The sequence below is a fragment of the Pipistrellus kuhlii genome, unplaced genomic scaffold, assembly GCF_014108245.1.
Source record: "Pipistrellus kuhlii isolate mPipKuh1 unplaced genomic scaffold, mPipKuh1.p scaffold_m20_p_2, whole genome shotgun sequence".
NCBI lineage: Eukaryota > Metazoa > Chordata > Mammalia > Chiroptera > Vespertilionidae > Pipistrellus > Pipistrellus kuhlii.
In genome coordinates, this window is record NW_023425515.1 from 111,641,850 (window position 1) to 111,665,281 (window position 23,432).

The 23,432-nt window shown below is 44.6% G+C and overlaps 1 protein-coding gene across 1 annotated transcript in view; it reads left to right on the forward strand.

The window, feature by feature from the left end:
• LY86 (lymphocyte antigen 86) overlaps positions 1 to 23,189 on the forward strand; it is a 58,198-nt gene extending 35,009 nt beyond the window's left edge. The window contains exons 3-5 of the mRNA XM_036444054.2: positions 927 to 1,055; positions 17,927 to 17,979; positions 22,095 to 23,189. Of these exons, the coding sequence (XP_036299947.1) occupies positions 927 to 1,055; positions 17,927 to 17,979; positions 22,095 to 22,178 (266 nt within the window). The 3' untranslated portion in view covers positions 22,179 to 23,189. The remainder of the gene's footprint in view (positions 1 to 926; positions 1,056 to 17,926; positions 17,980 to 22,094) is intronic.
• The last annotated feature ends 243 nt before the right edge of the window (positions 23,190 to 23,432 follow it).

The window sequence follows — 23,432 nt, forward strand, 5'->3', positions numbered from 1 at the left end:
GTTTAGTTATTTCAGCAACAAACAAGTCTACTACCAGCAACATGACTAGTCTTTGTGTTATTTCATTTTCCAGACAGCTCATATAAGTTCTTCGACCTTACCTCAGTTAAAGGCATGCAATATCTTCTCACTCCACCCCAATCAATGAGCTTAAATGCTTTCTGATTGTTTATATTTGTATGGTCATGCCATCACAATTATATTTGTATGGTCATGCCATCACAATATTGCTATAGTTACTGGAATATCTCCTTTCTAAAAGAGTTTATCAAAACCAGAGCAGAGAATTTAATAAACTTAGCTTGGGGAGTCAGTCCACAGAGATGGAGGGAACATTCCAAGAGTCCAAAGACTCTCATGCATCCTTGTATTTCTCAAACCTCACACAACATCTGGACCCTATAGCAGCAGCTCAATAAATGCTATGAGGAGAGGCAGAGAAATGCAGAATGAAAGGAGAATGGAGCAGAACATAAAAAGAGGAATGGAAGAAAGTTTCAGAAAGAATTGGAAGCCAGCACTGCAGAGCATCCTGAAGCTTCCTGTGTGACTATGCTACATCTGCCCAGCAACAGTGCGGGTGTGCAGGCTTGCCCACACCCCAGCGCTATCAGGGAATACCTGATACTATGGGGCTAAAAAGTGATAGAAGCCAGACTCCTTCCACATTAAGGGGCCATGGCATCAGGGTAGGGGAGCGCAGCAGATAAACTACCTCCTCCAAGCAAATCAAGTTTGTGAAAGCACCTCATCTCATACTCAGGGCTGGCACCACAATCCCCTGCACCACTGCCCACATGCTGTTTTACCAAGAAAACAGTTCCCTATGCAGCACAAACTGCTGGAAATGCAAGTTCTTGGGGCTCATACTTGTATAAATTGTGAATGCTTTGATATGCAGAAAAACCCACACTCTTTTCTTTTAGGAGAGGACATCAAAGGGTTGTTTCTTGATGCAAGTCTCCTGACGGGAGGAGAGTCCGTTTTGAATTATTCCTATCCCATCTGTGAAGAGGATCTTCCCAACTTTTCTTTCTGTGGAAAAAGGAAAGGGGGTAAGTTGTCTGTCTTTCTCACTGACTGCTGAGCCCAGGAACAAGATCTCTTCTGAGGTCAGGACACCTTGGGGGGATCTGGGTCTGACCCTCACCTGAGGACAAGTTTCATCTCATATGTCAGCATCTAAGTGCTATGTTGTATGCTGTTACATAACAATAATCCTAAGGCTCATCCACAGGGCCTACCTGACAAGGTGAGTGTGAAAATCAAATTAAACACCTACATATAAGGTACTTTATAAACACAAGTGTGTTAATTGTGGCACTTTATTTATAAAAATAAAAATAAGAAAAGGAGGGTTGGCAACAGAAAGAATCAGTAGCTTCCTGAAATCCATTGCTGTTCAAAGTGTTTCCAAGTTTCTCCTCAGCAATCTTTTTACTGGCAAGGTCTCCTCAATATAGGAATGGATTCTGAGAAAGAAAAAAAAGGAAGGAAGCTTTCTGACTGTCAGCATTTTACTGTAGTCTTTCTCACTTGAGTCATTGACTGATGGGGCAGTAGGTGGCTACATTCAAAGTACAGATGTATAAAACCCATTGTATTATTGCTCTTTCTCCACCCACTAGGCCCCATCCCTGCCACCCATACCTCAGTAGTGCCTAGGAGCACCCCATCCAGCTTGTTCCCTCTTCGCATCTCCTCCCAGTTTTTAAGAACTGTGAGTGGTTTCAATCCTATATAATAAAAGGATAATATGCAAATTGACTGAATGGTGGAATGACCAGACCACCAGCAGCCCCTCAAGCTGGCAAGCTCCACCCCTGAGCAAGTCCCTGGAACCCAATCAGGGGTAGAGCCATCTGGCAAACTGGCCTTGTCCATGGCCCCTTGCCCAACTGGACCACCCTCAATGGAGGCGTGACAGCTGGACCCCACCAGTGCATGAATTCATGCACTAGCCTCTAGTAGAATTAATAAAACAGAAGAGATATTATCCTCCAAATTAAAGTGTTCAATTCCATTTGGCAGCTCAAAAAGCTGGTTTTGCCTTATTCAAATGCTGGACAGCCCTTCAGACATTTATTTGCTTTGTTGTCATGGAGTTGATATCTGCATAGACATGCTGAGAAGCCAGAACTTGGGATATTGCCAAGAAATTTCATATAGCATAAAATGATCAGTAAAGTAACATACAAATGCTACATGAACAAATAATTATGTAAACTACTAAGCCAGAGAAACTAAAACCTTAAATTCAGAGGCTTTTTGAGTAATTACATTTTTTTTAACCCACCCAGCAACCTAGGGCAGGAATTATGCTGTTGAAAAGAAATGATGACTTCTAAGATTAGAATTAAGAGAAAAACATGCACCAAGGCGGACCTAACGCAATACAAACCCAAGCACAAGCTGCTGCTGACATTTTAAATTGAAGCAAAGTCCCTGTATGTGTTTTTTTTTTTATTGGGGGGGGGGCACATTTAAATAGGTAAACTTAATTTTATCAATTATACATGCAACCATCATTATATTTCTACTAGAGGCTTGGTGCACAAATGCATGCATGGCTGGGGTCCCTCCCAGCTAATTGTGTCTGATCAGAGCCAATCCAGGTTGGATGGCCAGGGGGAGGAACCTTGGGAGGTTGGCTGACTGCAGAAAGTTGGCTGTGGGAGCCCACTGATCACCAGGGAGCATCTCTTACATTGAGTGTCTGCCTCCTGATGGTCAGTGTGCATCATAGCTACTGGCCAGTCATTCAGTCATAATGGTCACTTAGGCTTTTACATATATAGACTAGAAGCCTGGTGCATGAAATTTGTGCACTTGGGGGTGTCCCTCAGCCCAGCATGCACCCTCTCCAATCTTGGACCCCTCTTACAATCTGAGACTGCTGGCTCCTAACCATTGGCCTGCCTGTCTGCCTGATTGCCCCTAATCACTCTCCTGCCAGCCTGAATGACACCTAACTGCTCCCCTGCTGGTCCAATTGCCCCCAACTGCCCTCCCCTGCTGGCCTGATCGCTCCCAACTGCCCTCTCCTGCTCTTCTAATCACCCCTAACTGTCCTCTCTGTAAGCCTGGTTGCCCCAACTGCCCTCCTATAGAGCCCTGGTCAACCCCAACTTCTCTCCCCTGCCAGCTTGGTCACCCCCAACTGCCCTCCCTTGCAGACCTGATCATCCCCAATTGCCCTCCCCTGCAGGCCTAGTTACTTCCAACTGCCCTCCCATGCCAACCTGATTGCTCCCAACTGCCCTCTCCTGCAGGCCTGGTTTCCCCCAACTGCCCTTCCCTGCCAGCCTGATAGCCCACAACTGCCCTCTTCTGCCAGCCTTTTTGTGGTTGCCATCTTGTTGTAACATGGGAGCAGCCATCTTGTGATGATGTGGGGGTGGCCATTTTGTGGTGGCCACCTTATGATGACATGAAGATACGAGGGTACAAGGGTGTGAGGGTCACCTAGGCTTTTATTAGTATAGGCAATGAGCGTTATAATCTCCCTTTGCAACTTTCAAGATTCCCAGATCAATTAAATCAGAATCTCTGGGGGTAAGAACCAAGCCAGGTGATTTCAATGTTCAGCCAAAGCTGAGGAAGGAGAAGGACCTTAGCCCAGGTAGGTATTGCACAATATGTGCCAAGGACCTTTCCAGACAATAACTACTTTACTGTTTGTACCAACCTTATAACATATAGAAACTACTGCTATTAGCCTCATCTTATATTATAAAGATGTAATATGCAAATGGTCATTACGCCGTGAAGTATAACAACTGACCATGTAACGACCAGATCACGGATCAGCAGGAGGTTGGGAGAGTGAGCTACAAGTGGGTGGTGGAGAGCTACAGGAGGGGGCAGGGCAGCAAGCTCTGAGGGGGAAAGACAGGGTTAGGGGGTGGAAGGAGCTACAGGAGGGCGGGGCAGCGGGCGGAGAGCTACTGGAGGGTGGCAGCGAGCTACAAATTTGTGTGCCGGACTATTAGTGTTAACATATAAAGAAACCAAGACCTAGAGTGGTAAGTAACTTACCCTAAGTCACAAAGCCAGCAGGCAGTGAAGCTGGGTTTCTCTCCAAAAAGTTGGGCTCCAGAGACATGCTCTTATCCTGTCTGCTACCTATCCTCTTGTAACAAATGAAACTGCTGGAGAAGTATATCTCATTTTAGCGCTCCACTAAGACTGAGAAGTGATCAAAAGACATGACCAAATTATAGAAAGTCATCATTTTGGGGTATAACCAGCCATTATATAAGGCAGTGTTTCTCCAAGTGTGGTCCCCAAACAAACAACATCAGCAGCATCCAAGAAATTTTAATAATGCAAATTTTTACTTTCTCCCCAAACTTACTAAATTAGCAACTCTGGGTTTAGGGCTTACAATTATGTACTTTAGGTCACCAGTCAGCAAACTTCTATAAATGACAATAGCAGACATTTAGGCTTTGCAGATTATAATTTCTCTACTCAACTCTGCTGTTTTATAGTATGAAGGGGGCCGCAGACAATATGGAATGAATTGTGCTGTTTTGTTTTCTCACCTCTATCTAAGGTTTGCCCCTAAAGCTCTCACTTTCTGACATAGGCTTGATTTCCTTTCTGAATGAGTGCCCATGGAAATGCCCACTCTCTTCAGGGAAAGCTGACATTTAGCCATGGAGGTGTGACCCATTCCCACAGCCCCAACAAGCTTACCCCACAGTCGTCTGACTTCTCCCGAAGTTAGCACAAAGCAACACCACAAACAAGGCACCCACTGCCTGTCTAGCTTGGAAATGAGCTGAGTTCACCCCTGTCTCTTTAATTCTCTTCTGATTTATCAAGAGTTTAACACACCTTGATGTCCATTTTCAACAAAATGGGGTTCATTTTGTTCAACAAATTTTCTAGAATATCCCATTTTAGGAAGATAAGAGTGAAACAATAAGTGAAATAGAGCAAAAAAATTGATTGTAGGATTTATAATCTGGGAAGTATAGATAAGCCCCTCTAAGACCCACTCACCCTCCCCCCCTCAAAAAAAAAAAACATGTAGAGTGAAAATTATTCAAAGAAATAGGGGGCTCATGTTTTGGCTGTCTATAATATATTGTAAAGGGCTATGTAAAGAGCAAACTCTCAAATGGATATGAACCTGGAGATCTGGACAAAGAGTAAATACCCTGTTTCCCCGAAAATAAGACAGTGTCTTATATTAATTTTTTCTCCCAAAGTTGTGCTAGGTCTTATTTTCAGGGGATGTCTTATCTTTCCATGTGCTAGGTTTTATTTTCGGAGGATGTCTTATTTTTGGGGAAACACAGTAGAATAAAGATAGGATCTTCACTCTTGATGACAAAAGACACATCAACTGTTAAGCTTGTTTCAGCCCAAGCCTCTTGGAGCTCTAGTCAGGGTAGGTCAACCCAGGCAAAGGGCAGTGGCTTCACAGTACTAAGTAGTAATTAGCTTTCAAAAATGATTTGTTTATTGTTTTATGGATTGATTTGTGGCTATCAATTATATCTCCCCCTTTGCCAAAACCAGCGTGCGTGCGTGCGTGTGTGTGTGTGTGTGTGTGTGTGTATGTGTGTATACACTGGGTACATACTATGATTATAAAGTAGGACACTGTGATTGACATGGTTGAAACACGGTGAAAACTCAGGCAGACTTGATCTGACATGTGTGACAGATCCCAGAGAACTGCTGGTGCGGCATGCACCACCCTGTACATGAGCACTAAGTACTTTTAGTAGGATCAAAATCGATTATGAAATACATGTACCAGGTATTAGTACACCTCACTTCGTGCAGTATGTAAGCTACAAAAAAAAATTGGTTGTGGATTTAATTTTCATGCATCTGGAAAGCTTGCAATTAAATATTGCAGTGACACCTTTTATAGGCTGAAGAATCATTTAGTTAAAAAATAATTGTTCCCTGATGTATCTTTTGTGTAAATCTGAACTTCCCTACTTTCACTGTTTGTTCAAAATGGGGAATACATCATAATTAGAAGAATTTCAATGTATGACAGAGTAGATCCCATGAGAAATGTATTTAAAGTCTGACATGACATCCATGACAGGGCAAATATTTTCTCTGATAGCAGCTACGAGATTCTTCAATAATACTAATTTTATATGTACAGATAAGACAAAGATACAAGCATAGCAGGTACTCACGTTGGCTCCCTGTCCTTCCTCACTTGTATTGGCTAGAGCATTTCTCATTTGTCCCAATTCATACTGAACACACGTGTCAAGCCATCCTTAAAACATCTTTAATTGCTGAGCCTTCTCAATCTTTGTAACTATTCAAAATTCAGTCCTAACAGCAATTCAGATTTCATTGGCTAGATTTCTATTGCCTTAGCTATCTCTATTTCTATGTGCTCCTTTTCACAGGTTTATATAATGGAGGACATTTGGAAATTGCCTTAACTTGGAAAAATTCATATAAATGCTCTCTGCAAAATGCCTTCCACATGGTACTTCTCTAGTAAAAGATGGGCAAAAGCCACCTTCCAGGCAAGTGCTACCTGGAAGAAGCTCTGCCGTTAATCTATGCCAATGACCTAACACCTCCATGAAGCCCACCCACAACCATACATCCCTACAGTGGCCTCAATTCTCATCTGTTTAACATCCGCTGCACCAGCATTAACAAACACATGCTCCAGGAGTGCGGTCATTGGTTTGTGCTATAGAAGGAGAAGGCCTCAGTTTTAAAGTATGTCTTCACCAGGATAGCACTTCTGTCCTACCTGTTTGTTCACCTTCATTTTCTGGGCCATTAGACCATCTGCTCAGGCTTTCTGCTCTGCTGGTCCCTGCACTTGATTCTCAGTCTCTCCCAACCACAGCTGCTGGTTCCATCCTTCATCAATTATTGCTAATAACCTCGATGACAGAGTGGCTTAGGTGGGAACTCGTGGTTTCACTCCCAGAGATGAATCAATAGATCTGCAGGGCGAGTGATTCTCTGCCACCTGGGAAATGGCAGTTTCTCCAGCCACCATCATTTGCCCTGTCATTTTGTAGTTGCAGGCAGCATGCTACTAAAACCAGTATTATCCTGAAAGAGTGTTCTTTTGCCTGCCGCATCGCACTTGCTGCATGGGAAGCAGGGCCCAGCCCAGTCCAGTGATTCTCCAGCCTGAGCAACAGCATCACCTGGCAGACTTGTTCCACCACAGACTGACAGCCCACCCCCACTTTACAATTCTGTACACCTGGAGAGAAGCTGGGAAATCTGCGTTTCTCACAAGTCCCCAGTGAGGCTGGTGCTGCTGGCCCAGGGACCACACCTGAGAGCCACCAGACTAGCATAGAATAAGCACAGGGTTTGAAGCTAGATGCACAGAGTTGGACCTCTACTGCTATTTATCGTTACGTGACTGCAGGCAAGTTCATCTCTCTGAGCCTCAGTTTCTTCATCTGTACAGTGAGGAAAATATGAGTAACCTTATAGGACTGTTATAAAGACAAAATGGGATAATCTGTGTGAAGGAGTTAGAACAGAAAGCTGTTTGGCACAGGGTAAGCGCTCAATAAGTGATAAATGCTCGCCACTTCCTGCAGCTGATTAGGGATTTCTCGAGCAAGGGCCCTGAGCCCTGAAATCATCCATCTGCCAGTGCAAGCCTGCATTTTAACAGGCCTGGAGGGGCAGTACAGCCTTCGAGCTTAGAATTTAAGGCTTTTTCCCTCAGAGATAACAGAAAGCTGACTTTGGTCCAAGTTGTGTGTCATCTAGTGGCTGACAAAGTGGGGGCTGCAGACCTGCTTGCACCCCTGGGGAGAGAGCCCCATTTGCACTTCTCAGAGAACTGGAGATTGGCAGCACCAGCAACTCAGCCTTAGCCTTTCTTCTCTTTGTGTTTTACTCTTTGTTTGCATACTTCAAAATGTCTCAGGCAGCTGTGAGTACAGGGCAGCAGTGGCTGCTACAAATTCATAGAGAATCAACAAAAACAGCAGTTTATATGAATTAACAAGAACTTCCCACTTACTCTGTGAAAAAAAATAGAGCTAGAAACAATGGTCACCAAAGAAAGGCACCAGAAATGACCAAGCCTAAGAGGACCTTTTCTTTCTAAGAAAAAATAAAAGCCAAACAAACAAAAGGAAACGCATTGCCTATTACGAAGTCCTACAGCTTGGGAGCTTCGCCTTCTTCCTCAAATTCAAGCCTTTTAGTAAGAACCAATAATACGGGAAACTCCCTCAATATCAGCGGGGTCTCTGCTTAAGTTTAGCTTAGCACATTGAGACTAGTGATGATCTAGGGCCAGAAGCATTTTCAATTTTCTAACACAATACAAGCTCCTTTACAAACCAGGGGCCTCCTGTGGAATTTCACAAGTCTGCTCAATGACTCACACTCCCCTTGTTCACTAATCATTAGGAAGCTAATTAAGGAGGCTGACTGCCAGCTCCCCATGTCACATCAAAGCTCTGATCCCAGGGATCAGTGAATTTGCATTTTATCAAGCATCCTGAGAGCTCTGATGTGTGTGGACCCAAGAGACCCTTAATCTGCAAAAGCTCCCCCGACCTGCTCCCCCCCCCCCCACCCACCCACACAACCCATGATGTCTATTTCATTATTTCCAATCACATTGCTCTTTCCTATTGCTGCCCCAGGTTTCTGGAGATCAACTCCATTTCTTCTCCACTCTCTCCTCCCATCACTATCTTCATTTCCATTTCTAGGAATCCAATCAGCCCACCAATTCACAAGTTGTATTTTGAGAGTTAAGTGTTTATCCACAGAAATCCAGAAATAGATTGATAGAGAAAATAGCTGAGCTTCTCTTTCCCTCCTAACTGCCAGAGTTCTGTATCACCTGGAAGGAACTGGGGCAGTAAAGACAGAGAAATACAGTTGGAATGAATCATTTCACTTTTTGAGCCTCGGTTCCTCCTCAATGACTTCATAATTGACACTCTCTCTAGATTAGAGTCTAGAACAAAGCCACTAGCCACCTGTGGATAGTCCACAGTGAGATGTGCTCTAAATGTAGAATCCACACTGAATCTTAAAGACTTAGTGCAAAAAAAAGGTATAAAATAATTTTATAAACATCTTTAATATTTTTATATTGGTTACCTATTGAAATTATATTTTTAATATTTGGGTTAAAACACATATATTATTAAATTAATTTTACTTGTATCTCCTATTTTTTCAAATGTGGCTACTAGAAAATTTTCAATTACATAAGTGGCTCACATTGTATTTCTATTGGACAGTGCCAACCTAAAGCTGCTCTGTCCAGATTGGCAACCACTAGTCACATGTAGCTATTCAAATAATTTACATTTAAATTAAATTTAAAAGTCAGTTAATCAGTCACATTAGACACCTTTCAAATTCTTAACGACCACAAGTGGCCAGTGGTCACCAGATATGAGGTTGCAAGCATAAGGGAGCCCCATCTCTGCAAAATGCTCTCTTGACAGCATTCACCTAGTACCTTCTATGTTGCTCTAAGTGTTTTTTAACAGTCTGTCCTAAACACATTCAGATTCATGTATGTTAGCAATTTTACTCGCTAGCTCAGCTGTAGGCCCAAGCACCTTCCATTTTGTCCAAATCCCAGATCATGGTGGAGACGTGGAAGCAGCAGGTCCATGAGTGAATAACCCTGGAAGGGGTCTCATTTGATAGTTCCAGATGGTCCATTGCAAGCACACAGTGGATGCTTAAATAACATTAAGTTTCTCTAGTAATATAAGGCCACGGAGAGAATCTCCCCAGCCTGTTTGAATGGACTAGTTAGTTAAGATAATTCATGTACATAGCTGAAACCGGTTTGGCTCAATGGATAGAGCATCAGCTTGGGGACTGAAGGGTCCCAGGTTCAATTCTGGTCAAGGGCATGTACCTTGGTTGAGGGCATATCCCCAGTAGGGGGTGTGCAAGAGGCAGCTGATCGATGACTCTCTCTCATCGATGTTTCTAACTCTCTATCTCTCTCCCTTCCTCTCTGTACAAAATCAATAAAAATATATATTTTTTTAAAAAGATAATTCATGCAGTAAGCCAAACTCTAATTAAGTATTTATGAGCTCCCCAGTATAGTCATGATTCTGAAAAGGACCAAAGCAATGATGACCAGAACACACTGACCCAAAGGGGCCAAATAACATGGAAATAATATTGGAAATAAAATTGAGGTCCCCTTAGCAATAGGAATAATCCTTCCAATAGAGGGTCACCTGACAGGGCCAGAATCCCAGAGTTTGCAAATGCAGTTTCTCAGAATGCACTATTATTGCAGGTCCACTATTCAGTGACAGTAAAATGCCATCCAACCAAATGGAGCAAACAGAAACTGGGGCTAGCTGTGCACTTCTCCTCTCCTCTCTCTGCTGTTTCTTTGTTTTCAAAATTGCTGGCTCCCTCACAGCCTCTAATCACCCCTGTTCCTCCTCTTCTGGGCATAGCTGTGGTCTTCATCTCCTTGTCCTTCTCTCAGCCCCTGTCTTCTCCCAAAGGGAGGCTTGGAGCCCCACAGGGACAGTGCAGGGCATTCATTCTCCTTGCTGCTCTTTGGAACAAAAGTCATAGAACAGATTATAGGGTGTTAGAATTTCGCTTCTTGGCTGGGTGGTTCTGTCATCAGAAACAGGTTTCTGGAACTTCCCATAGCTCATATGGGCCCTCATATGAATTAGGAGACGGTGCATTTTTCACCAGGAAGTGTTCTTAGTTTAGGGTTCTTCCAATAAAGTCAGAAACAAAGAACTGGGGGTAAATAGTTTATTGGAATGTGAGGTCAGGAATCAAGAATAGGAGAGGAGCAAGAGGGACTCAGTGCAAGAGGAAGGGCTAAGAAGTGAGGTGTCAAAGAGCTGATGACCAGTGTGGGGATCTTGGGGAACTATAATGTGTGTTTCAGAATTGTCCCTCTGAAGGTTAGGAATCAATGGCATTTATCCCTGATTCCAAGTCTTCTAAGTTGAGGATTTCCCCAGGGAACAGAGTCCCTAAACTTCCCTCCATGAGCTGCTTTGCAGCAGGCTAGTGTAGAAGGGCAAGCACTTGACCTGGGATAGGCAGAAGTGCAGCTGATGCTCATCACAGCTGGCGTGACCTCAGGTTGGGCAAGAGGATGTGCACAGGACACAAGAAGTATCTGTGGGTGGGAGCCAGCCTAGCCCCAGGCTGCACAGTCCGGCGCAGTGGGACAGGAGCTAGATTTCTGTTCGCACTACCTACCCCATTGGCCGGGCCTTGTCTATGCAGCTGTATGTGGTGTGGCTGCAGGACCACCTCTGAGATGGTACGGGTGGTCCTATGCAGTGTAGCACAGACAAAAAGGACTGCAGGTGCTCTAGAGAATAACATAAAAATGGCTGGGAGATGAAGAAACGGAAAATTTGGACTAAAAAATACTATAAAATATAAACACTGGGTCTATCCTAGAGCCACCTACTCACACTGCCTGGAATCCACTGAAACCTTGAAACCTCAAGGTTCTCCGGCCTCACAGGGATTCTGCAACAGCCACATTCACCCTGCAGGCAATGGGCACTCTTCTGAGTTTCCAGCCCCAGGCAAGCTCATTATTAATTTAAATGATGCCTAACCAAGAACTGGCTCTGCACCCTGTGGGACCAAAATGCAACAGCCTCCAGGCCAGAGACGGAAAAAAGCAGAACTCATGGCAGCAGCAGGAAGAGGTAAGAAGCAGGGTGCCTGGCCCCGCCCCCTGCCGAATCTGGGGTCTCTTTAAGGAAATACCCAAAGCAGGGAGAGGAAGCAGACTATGTTTAGAGCTCACCAAAATAACCTAATGCACTAGCTCCCTCTCACTCCAAAGAGGAGGCTTTTGGTCTGCCTGCAACATTCTCCCCTCCTCCCTCCTCACCTGGGCCCAAGGCCCACAGGAGCTGCTACAATGGGCCTTCCCTGATCCTGAGGGCTCCACTCACAGGAGGACAGGATGAGGGCTGTGTTCCTCTAGCGCATCACTGTCTTCCAGCCCCCGCTGCACTGGGCAGGTAGAAAAGGGGTTCAAATGCTGAATAAATAAATAAATAAATAAATAAATAAGTGATAATTTTAAAAAATTTGTTCTGAACTCTATATTAACCTGTCAAGCACTTTCATAATATTTATAAATTGGACATTTTTGTAATAAATTTAGAAAATGAGGGCATTTCAATAGCAAGGACTAGGACATGGCAGGAAGGCCATGCACTGGACCGGGCCACATCCTGGTTACTGAGAACCAAGGGCCGGGCCATGGCCCTGGGTCTCATGTCAGTTTAACCCAAAACCCTCTGTGACGTTTCATCTTTAATTTCCTCTCAGAAAGACTCAGGTGCCAACCACACAACAATCTGGGTCAAAAGTCCTATTCACAGAAATGACTTCAGGTCTTCAGAGCCAGAGGGTGAACTTCTTTAATTCACTGTACATTTAAACTGATAATAATTTTAAATGAAAAAAAGAAAGAAGTGGTAGAGATATACTGGGGCTTTTTTAATAGTACTGAGGTGTGAAAATGTTAATTAAAGGAATCTCAGAATCAGAGAGGATCTGAGAAAAAAAGGAGCAGGAATTTAATTTTAGGTGTTGTTTCATCAGGTTTTAAAAAAAGACAGTTTCTGCTTTGCTTGCAGCAATTCTTATGACTTCATGAGCCCCCAGAACCGCTCCTGTTGAAATGGCAAAGTGTTTGGTTTAATTACTCCCTCTCACCCCAGTAAAGAGCTCATTAATAGTGAAGAGCACTAATTAGTAAATTACCAAATCTTTGAACATTAAATGAGCAAAAGGTTTGATATCATTCCCATGGTATTCTTCAAAGAGCCATGCTCAGCCTTTTTACTTAAGCAGAAAAGAAAAAAGAAAAGAAAAGCCGCAATAGGTCTTAGTTGTGTACATTGGCTCGGCAAAAATTCCCAAACCCAGTCTTGCTTTGTTCCTCAGCAGCCACCAAGTGAGCCCTCATACATCATATTCAAGAACAGTAATATAACAAATGATTACTATTTCTACCCTTACGAAGAATCCGACTTTGCTCAGCAAGTTTGCATACAAGTTCTTAAGTCCTTTTAACTCCCTGAAGGAGAGGAACCCTATTGATATTCTGCAGTTAGGAAGCTGAGTCATAGGATGGATAAGCAAATTGCCCACCAACACTTAGTGACTGGGAGAGGTGGGTCCTGATCCCAAGTGTGCGCCCCTAGGTCAGGTCGTCTGCATAATGCCACTTTAGAACAATAAGTAGAAACATAAGTAGGCATAACACATGCCCAAGAGCATTCAGTCGGACCAGACATGGACGGGAACACTCAGTCCCTGTCCTTGGACTCTGCTCTTGAGCCACACTGTGTCCCATAGCCTGACGTCCAGCATGAGTGATTTTTATTGGCTCATGCCCTCAGCAGTCCCTGAATTGCAAAAGGTATAAACCTATTCTTGTCAATGAAAACAAAGACATTTTCTCAAAAGGAGTCACAGAATCAATGAGAAGGCTGCTATGCCAGGCAGCTCTAGAGACTGGTGAGTTGAAATGAAACAAACCATCTCTTGCCAGGAGAGATTGGTCCTGGGTCTCTCTGTTCTTCTCTCAGCATCCTGGTTTGGGTCAGAGATTACCCACCGGGAAAGAGATATTTCCCTAAAATGAAATCATGTACTGTAGCTGGGGCACTGTGTCGCCCAATTCCAGGGGGCACCCTAGAGTCTAATGTGAGTGGCCTGCCCTCAGGTTGCAATACACCAGCAATACAAATGAATCCCAGCCCGCCCCTCTGAGCCTCTGCACCTGTGATGTACACTGCCCTCACACACCACTGGCTCCTCATAGTTAACGTTGGTATAGCTTAATTATTGCTTCTCCAGGTGCACTGGAAGATTCTTAAGGACAAGATCCAGAATGTTAACATCTCTGTTTCAAATACCACATAATATAGAGTAGCAATTTCCAATAAAACTCCCCATATCCACATCCAAATACATACTTTCTTTTAAACATGACTGGACCAGTACATATAGTGCCATAAAATGGGGGTGTTGGCCATCTGGCACACACTGCATTTGCATGAGATCCCTAGGAAGGATAGATATGCTGAGGACATGGGCATTTAACAGAAGCCAAAGTCTAAGAACAGTCTCCTGGTAGAAGTTCAGCCTCAGATTGCCCTGGGTCTCTCTGTTCTTCTCTCAGCATCCTGGTTTGGGTCAGAGATTACCCACCGGGAAATCTCTGACCCAAAGGAAAATTATCCTCACCCTCCTGGTATTGTTCCACGTGGACAGCTACTCTTGCTGCAGCCATGCTGCCCCTGGCCCAAAGCCCCTTGTAATGTGGAGAGTTTGATCTTTCTGTAAATATTTACCTAGCAGGTCCTGTGTGAAGCAGGAAGTCTCTGGGTCATTAAAAAAGCTCAGTAGCTAACAGCAATAAGCATGTATTCACCTCCATCCTCCTCCACCATCCCTTCTCCCTCATTCCAGGTCAGTTGTTCTGAGTGATTCATTCCCTAATCCATCCTCTGTGTCAGCACATCCCAGGCCCAGACACTTCCAGAGGGATACAATAGCAAGAGCAAAAATGAAGTTGGTTGGCAAACCCGTGTCCTGACTCTGGAGGTGCTCATTCAGTAATCTCATTCAATAACCATACATGGCACCTAGTTGTGTGTCAGACTCTGTGCAATGTGCTCAGAACCATGCAAACAAGAAGGCACAAATGCCCAGTCTAGTGAGCAAAGCAGCCCTGTAAACAGATGATTACAATTCTGGGTGTTCACTGATTCAAATGGTTCACATAATAATCTTGTCTACTATCATATCCAGCACCTTGAATAATACATAGTTTATATCAGATGGACCCCAGTCATGTGGATTGGTGGATGAATATATTAAAGGCTAACACTTAATGATTGCCTATCATGTGCCAGGGGCTGTTATAAGAGTTTTACATGTACTAACTCATTTGATGTTCACAAGAACCCTGTGAGATGGATGCTATTATCACCTGCACTTCCTAATAGGGAAACTGAGACACAGAAAGGTCGGATGACTTGCCCAGTTAGTAGGAAGAAGAGCCAAGATTCAAACCCAGCCAGGATAGTCTGGCTCCATAGTCTCTGCTCTTAGCCTCTGCTTATAATATGCTATGTGCACAGTGTGGGGAGGCAGTCACCCTCTGAGGAACTAGACAAGGTTTCATCCTTTCTCCTGACTTAATATTGACATGGATGGACTACTCAGCACCACGGTACCTCAATTCCTCAACTTCCTTACTTTTAATAACCATTTCCATCATTCCACCTCAACTGTTCTCTCCCTGCCTCCTGCTATCAACTCTGCATCCTGATACTGCTAGTAAATGCTTAACTTCTGAAATCTGAGTCAAGCCTTCTGACCTTTGGCCTCAACATATCCGTCCAGCTTACCTATTCTATGACCTTAATTGCAATGCTGGAGACTCCATTCAACTGACTCCACCACTGTTTTGCTATTAACCAACTCCTCCTGCCTTCATTTTTTTTCTTACCCTCCTTAGATTCCATGCTGTTATAAGCTTCTCCCTGTATCTATTCCTAGTAGCCTTGCCTTTCTCTCCTTGTCATTTTTGTCCAGTAAAACTCTAATCCAATCATCTACCCTCTCTATTTTTGCATCAGAGCTACTGAATGTTGCTGAGAAAGTATAAATCTGAGCCAACCAGAGAATCTTTAAATTCATAGCCACAAGCCTCAAAAAAGCACTCAACAATGCTGCCTAGTAGTCCTACTGTGTTTTTCAAGTAAATTTCTTCCCCACTGTCCATAACTATTGTATGCCATCTTCTTGTTCCTCAATGAGCCAGAGTCATCACCCTCAGGTTTTCCTTACATCTCTGCCCATGACCTTTACTGGGGAAAAAAAAAACAAAACAAAAACAAAACAAAAACAACAAAAAAAACAGAAGTAATCAGTCTGGAGCTCTGTCATTGGTCTACAAATCTATCTACATCTGAACCTGTACTGCTGTCATTTCAACCTCATAACTATGGGAGCAATCTTTGTGCTTCCCTCAAAGGCAAATCCCTCCCCTCTCATTTTCTTAAACACTCATTCCTTCAGTTATTTCCTTTCTTCTGCATCTTCAATCCCTCTCTTGCTACAAATGACAAACATAGAGCAATATCTCCTGTCTTAAAGAAACAAGCCACTCAACTCTACACTCTCTTCTAGTTGTTGTTCGTTTCTTTTTTGCTTCTCTCTATAGAAAGCTTTTTCACTTTCTTACGTCCATATCACTCTTCAACCCACCCTATTTGGGCATTAGTTTTCACTTCTCCAATGATCTTGTCAAGGCCACTAAATGATGTCCATATTGCCAAATCTACTACAAATCTTTGCCCTTAAACAAATTTTTGATACCATGCAATACAGTTGATAATACCCTCCTTTTTAATTGATTAGAGAGAAAAAGAGAAACATTGATGTGAGAGTGAAACACTGACCGGTTGCCTCCAGAATGTGCCCAAAACAGGGACAAATCTATAACCTAGGTATGTGCCCTGACCAGAACTTAAACCTGCCATCTTTTTGTGTATGGGATGATGCTCCAACCAACTGAGCCACACCCTCCTCTTTTGAGGAGCCTGACTTCTTTGATCCATCTACTTCTGGTTGCCCCCCTCTCCACATCTGTTCCTTCTTAATTGCCTTGGCTGGCTTCTCCTTCTCTGTTCTTCTCCTGGAGTTTACAGGGTTTCAGGAGTGGTTCTGGCCCTTCTCCCTTTTCTACCTATTAATTTTATTTTCCTGGGAATTGGAGGGAGGGGAGGAAAGGGTGCTCTCATACTGTCCTGTGCCCCTAACACCATATACATGTTAATGACTCCAATATTCATACTCTATCCCTAACCTCTTTCAAAAATTCCAGATTTATGTATCCAACTGCTCTCAAGGTCTCTTAGTAATCAACCCAAAGATAGAGCTCTTTAATCACCGTCCCCACACAACTTCTTCCTCCCTAGGCTCTCCTATCTCAGTAACTGGCACGGCTATCTACCCAGGTGCTCAAGCCTAAACTCTCCTTTGCCCTCACTTCACATGCAACTCATCAGTAAGTCCTGTCTCCCAGTGTAGTCATGATTTTGTTAATTTTTCTTCATCACTACCATCATGCTTCACTAATCCATCACTCTCCTTAGCCACTGAATGGCTTCCATTCTAGGCATCTTCTCACATTTGTCATTTGACTTTTTACCACTTTTTTTTACATGGGTCCTTTTGTTCACTATACTTCAGCACACTCATCTCCCTCTGTCCTTCCTTCCCAAACTCTTGTCTATATCAGGGCCTTTGTTCTTTTTGGTGCCCTGGGGTTCTCTTCTCCCAGATCTTTAAATTATCACCTCACTCTCCTCCCTCAGGGCTTAGCTCCAAAGTCATCTCTTTAAAGATACCTTCCCTGACCAGCCATCCTATCAAATATGATATCTCCCAGTACATACCTTTGGAAGCATTTATTGAGTGCTTCCCAGACACTGGTGCTTTACATTGATTAATTCTTTTATTTTTCACAGCTTGATGAAGTGAGCACTGTTGTTGTCATTATATTCATCTTAAAAACAAGGAAATTGAGCCCAAGGAGGTAATAACTGTCCAAGGTCAAACAGTCTTCAGAGATGGTTTCAGGATTTAACCCTGCGCAGCCCAGCCCCAGCCTGGCCTCTTAACCATCACACTACCTGCCTCGATCACCTTACCTGAAGTCTCCTTCTAGCCCTTTTTACAATCTATTTACTGTTTATGTGCTGTCAGTGTCCTCATTAGAATATCAGCAGTGTTTGGACAAAGATCTTTTTCTTTACCACTGGATCCCCAGGGCACAGTGAGCAGAGAAAATATGAGAAGTCATTTTTGTTTTAAATGGTTGAATAACACTATGCATGCTTTCTATATTTTTCAGAGCAGATTTATTATGCTGGCCCTGCCAATAATATTGGATTTGATATTCCCAAGGTAAGGTTTTGTTTTGCCATTTTGTTTTGTTACTTAATTATTATATTGAGCAGTTTCTCCAAAAACAGAATGATGAGGTTGGTGGATAAGGAAGAGGAAGGGAGGAGGAGGAATAGGGAATTAAACAGTTAACCCTTCATAGGCCACTAGTAAGAAAACCCTCTTTCAGCAAAGCTGATACCTAATAGTGGGCAATTTCAAATGTTTGATACACTGGTTTGTCATTTTGGTATTTGACATTTTACATCATGTCGAACCTTTGGGGATCCTTTAGTTCAGTGTTTCCCAAACTTTTGACATATGTGTACCCCTTCTATAATTTTTGTAATGCTGAGTACCCCTCTTACTCATGAGAAGGTAGAATTAGGCTCAGCTAAGCAAGGTGCAGTGCATATCCCCACCAAACTCTTCCCATACCCCTAGGGGTACGCTTACCACACTTTGGGAAACACTGCAGTTCAACACCTCTCACGTAGAGGGATGTGTCCCTTCAGGGCTGCCCTGCCTTTGGGGACTCCATGTAACTGCAGCTGCTGGGGTGTGGGAAGCAGGCACAGGCTGGCTGTCTTTAGCGCTCAGTAAGGCTAGCCTTTCAGAGAAAGGACTAAACACAACCATGAGGGCTTACAGGTGACCCAGTTAGCATCCTTACACTGCTATTCAGGTGCTGCCACCGAGTAAATAAAGTGTCCACATCTTGAGTGTTCACAGGATTGCCTCACAGTAAAGAGTAAAATTTTCCACTAATTCCATTTTTCTCAAAACAATGTGATTTTATTAGATGGCTGCATGCAAGCAGCTCTGACATAAGCCATACATTTTCAATATGCTACTCCTCAGAGAACCTTATGGAACAATATAAAAACAATCAGAAAAATGTAATAATCTTATTTTTTGTTTGTTTTTAACATCATCATTTTTGTCCTCCAAAGGGTCTCCTTCATAAAAAAATATTTGTTCAATTTCATTTCATTTCTCTTGTGTTTTCTTCTATCCTAACCTCTGGTTCCTAAGGTCAAAGCTGTGGTGTCTGTAGGCCATCTGGGACCTTCACCATCATTCCTTGAGCATCTGGGAACTTCCTTCCCTCCTCCCCCGCTCTGAGGTTCTTCTTCTCCAGAGTTTTTTTTTCTCTGCAAGCCTTTCAGTATAATATGAGTTTTGCAAATTCTCTTCATTTCTAAAATGTGGAGTCTAAATTCTCCAGATAGATTTTTCTATAAATCTTTGTTATTTGAATTGTTTTTCCTTATTCATTTTCTTTCCCTCCACCCCACCCCATACACACACACACACACACACACACACACACACACACACACTGGAGATTGACTTAAAATTTGCAAACAATTGACTTTCATCTTGCATACTTTCATCTTGCATTATTGGCTTTTTTTTTTTTTTAAATAAATCAGTTTCTGTTAGCAATTGCCATGAAATAGAAGGGGAAAGAACTCATGGAATCCCTCTGAAATAAAATTTACCAATTTTATTTCTGTACAAAGCTTTGTTGCCAGGAAAGATGCCCAATGAGATTATTGCCCAACATGAGGCAAAGATGCAGTCAGATCTCCTGGACCTTGGTCTGGGTGTTTAAGCATCTACAGACTGTCTTTGCCTGGTCCTCTTGCCTCCTCCTCTTCTGAGTTCTGGGCCTGGGAAGCAGAAACCTGGCCAGCCCTCTTCCCCCAACCCCCACCCCACAGGCTGCTGACACCTTGCCAGACCCAGCAGGGGAATAACCCAAGTGGGACACATGTGGCCTGTCACATAAGCAGCAGAGGCAGCTGGAGCCCTTAATCCCCATGTGGGCTCCCATGTTGGCTGAGGACCAGCTGCAGTCAGCTCAGGGTACTTGGCTGACGGCCAGCCTACAAGGCTCAAAGACTTCCCTTCCTAATATGGGACAGAGACAGTGTGAAGCCTTTTGGTTTGAAAAAAATCCCCTCCTCCCACCAAATCCCCTGGAGATGGGCCCTGTGCTAATTCTGTATCTGCTTGGCTGAAAACGTCCATTCAGCAGTCAATCTGTACCTTTCATAAGCAGGGCCTGGGCCCAGAGGGAGGCCTGTGGGACCCTGCATCTCTCTGTGACTGCTGTTTTCTGGATTAGAGCTCAAGATCCTTGGGCCTCCAAAGCACAGGGACAAATTGTAGGTACAGCCTGAACTGCATACGTGCCAAGGACTGCACGTTCCTAACTCACACATTCAGTGTTTGTCTCCACAGCAGAAAGGCCAGTGCTCTCTGTCCCTTGTCCCTATGCTGCCCCGTCTTCCAGCATGTCCTTCCACCTACCTACAGTCAGGCACAGTTGTCTAAATAGTACTGTCTCTTAAGCCAAAGTATCTATAGCTTGTAGTTCATAATCTAGAAACCCTTCCTTCCAATACTACATCTGACATTAGGCTTACAAAACAATAATAAAAATTTTATTTTGTTTTCAATATTTTATAGGGTATGGACATAAATGCACATGGGCAGTTAAAAGAAAAATAGATGGTGATAATTAAACATAATCAGATGCAAATTTGAGCTGGTTTTTACTCATAATTAATTCTCTTTTACACTGCTTTGGTTAAATTCCTGACTCTGCTCCTGTAACCACAGCTGCTCCATGTTTGAGCAGTCAGACTCATAGGAACCTATACAGCACAGAAGCCTCAAGCTGAATGTGGTGCCTGGGTGTTCTAATCCATCCCCATGCCCCAGAAACCATCCTGAGGGGAACCTGGGCGTCTCCAATACAGTTTTCAGGGGGGGTGGGAAGGGGGTGGGGGGAACCCACTTGCTCCTGGACCTCTGCTAATTGCTAGGAAGTTGTTCTCTTCTAACAAAAACTGCCTTTCATGCAACTTCTACCCAGCAATCTAATTTATCCCTTCCCTCTGGCTTGCACAGATTAGACCCCTTTCCTTCCTCCCATGACAGGCTTGTCAAAGATGTGCCAGGAGTCTCCTGCATCCTTCCCTCTTGGGCCCTTGCCCTGCTTAGCATGGCCACTGCCCGCCCCAAGCTTTTCCTCTCCAGACTGCTGAGTCTACAAACCCCACCACGTGGCCCTGTGGGGGTTGGGCAGGCCTTCTGCTGGGAGCAAAGCAGATGTGGTTAACCCCTTTCTGCAACTCCACACAGGCCTGTGCACAGCCACTAACACAGACAAGAGGATCCCTTTGCAGAGTGTTGTTGCTGGAAAGGAACCCTAAACGACAGCAATACTTTTTCTGACAGAGCATGTTGGTTTCATACAGTTGGCTTTTACTCCCCTAGAGATCTTCCCTGTCTCAGCAAATCATTTTATCCTTCTGCTTTTTCAGGCCAGAATCCTTGGAGTCACCCTAAACCCTCTCTCTCCCACCCACATGAGTTTCCTTAGTAAATCATATCAGCTCTTTTTACAAAATCGATCCAGAATCCAACCCCCACTCCCTGTCCACCATCTGCTCCAAATCAGCATCTCTCACCTGGCTTACTGAGTCACCTCCCACTACTCTTCCTGCTGCTCCCTCTCTCCCTGCAGCCTTGTACTAGCTAGAGGCAGCCACAGGGGCCTGTCAACATGCACCAGGTCAGACCACTCCCTCAGGGAAAACACTCTCATAACCTGTGTCTCTTTCAGGGCTGGAGGCAGCATTCCCATGGCCAGTGAGGCCTCCCTGACCTCATCTCCTCTCCTTTCCCCTGGGGTTCCCTCTCCCTGAACCCCACTGAAGGCTTCGCTGGTCCTTAAGCATGGAAGCCTAGCCCCAAGCAGCATGGGGTGCTCCTGACCTTCTCCACAGGTCTGCCTTGCCATCCTACTTAAAATTGCAACCCAGCACCAGCCCCATCCCACCCTACCCTGCCCTGCCCAGCACTCCCACCACCCCTTCCCTGCCCAGTTCTCTGTGTAATGTCAGCATGTGACACACCACACACAAAGCTAGTGATCACATGAGCTGTCTGCCTTTCCAGTGAGCCACAGGCTTCACAGGGCAAGGTTTGGCTTGTCTGCTTCTACTTTACCCCCAGGGTCCAGAGCAGTGCCTCACATGGAAGGTGCGCGATGACTCTTTATTGAATGGTCGAGTGCTCTATGGCTCACACACCTCATGCTTTCCTCATGTCCTTTTCAGGGAAACTACCAGGTTTTGCTGAAACTGTATAATGAAAAGCATTCCATGGTGGCCTGTGCCAATGCTACCATCATTTGCTCCTGAGCAGCTCAAAAGCACAGCAGCCTTGTCATGTGGAAATTCCAGGCATCTCCAACTGAACCCACCGTGTAAGCAGAACCTCTATGAGAAGGCTTGCTGAAGGCACTGGCGCTGACTTAGCCCAGCACCAGGGGCCCCAGTCTCCTCTTGTGGAATGAAGCTCCCGGAATCACTTGCTTTTAAGGAGCCTCCTGGCAGTCACAGCAGTCCTGAGGGCCCATCCTCTGTAAGTGGGCACCTCACACCACATGCCCTGCTTTGCAGCTCCCTAGGAGTGCTTCCTCAGGAACCAGAATAAAGAAAGCTGGCCCACAGTGGATCATGGTTCTTCAAAGAATCGGAGTACAGTCCTGTAGTGAAGTCATTTCCTGCAGACAGGGCACTGGGGCCAGGCGCTGTGGCCTGTCACTGCATGGGTGGTTCTAAGAGGGTCCGGAGGATGGTTGCCCTGCCTAAGTTAGCGCGCTGGGGAAACCTGTCATCCTTCTGCTGGGCAAGCCCCTCCCCCTGGACCTCGAGGGCAGAGAAGCTGACACCAAAGTCTTATTTGATGGATAGCTGCACAGCTATGTACCTGGCCCTGCTCTCAGCCTGGTACTCCAGGGAGCGAAGCTGGCACTGTCCCTGCCTTCACGGAGCTTGTGGTCCCCTGAAATACTACAAAGCCACCTGTCGGTCAGTGGACACATTTATTCATACACAGAAGCACCTCAGTGCCCTCTGTTATGAGCAGGTTGCCTGCCTGCTGTCAAAGCCATCTTAGCAGCCCCATCTTCTCCTGTCCAGGCACTTGCACAACTGATTGGTGGGCCCCACAGCCCCTTTGCCATCCCGTGTCCTCCCTAACCCTCTTTCCTGTGTCTCTGGGCCCAACACCTGTCTGGCCCTGTTGTCCTGCGAAGGGGCTGGAGTCTGGTGACTGGGTTGACTTTAGCATTTGCAAGTCTTTCCTATCCATGACAGTGCCACTACATTAGAGATAAAGAGGGGGAAATGCCATAGTTTTAAAAAGTTCACTGGTATCAATTACTGTCTGTATATAATTAAACTACCTAGAATAGCAATCCATAAATACCTGGTGAATCCAAACTTAAAAACCAGAATCTGAGGCTCTTTGAGATTATAGAGAGACAAAATTACAGTGTGGCCTCGCCTGTGCCGCTAAATGCTCAGGAGGAAAGACCAGCTGTGGCCTGGAGGCTTGGGAGACAACCTCTGGCCACGCACAGGGTGGCACTGCTGTGCACACAAAGAGCA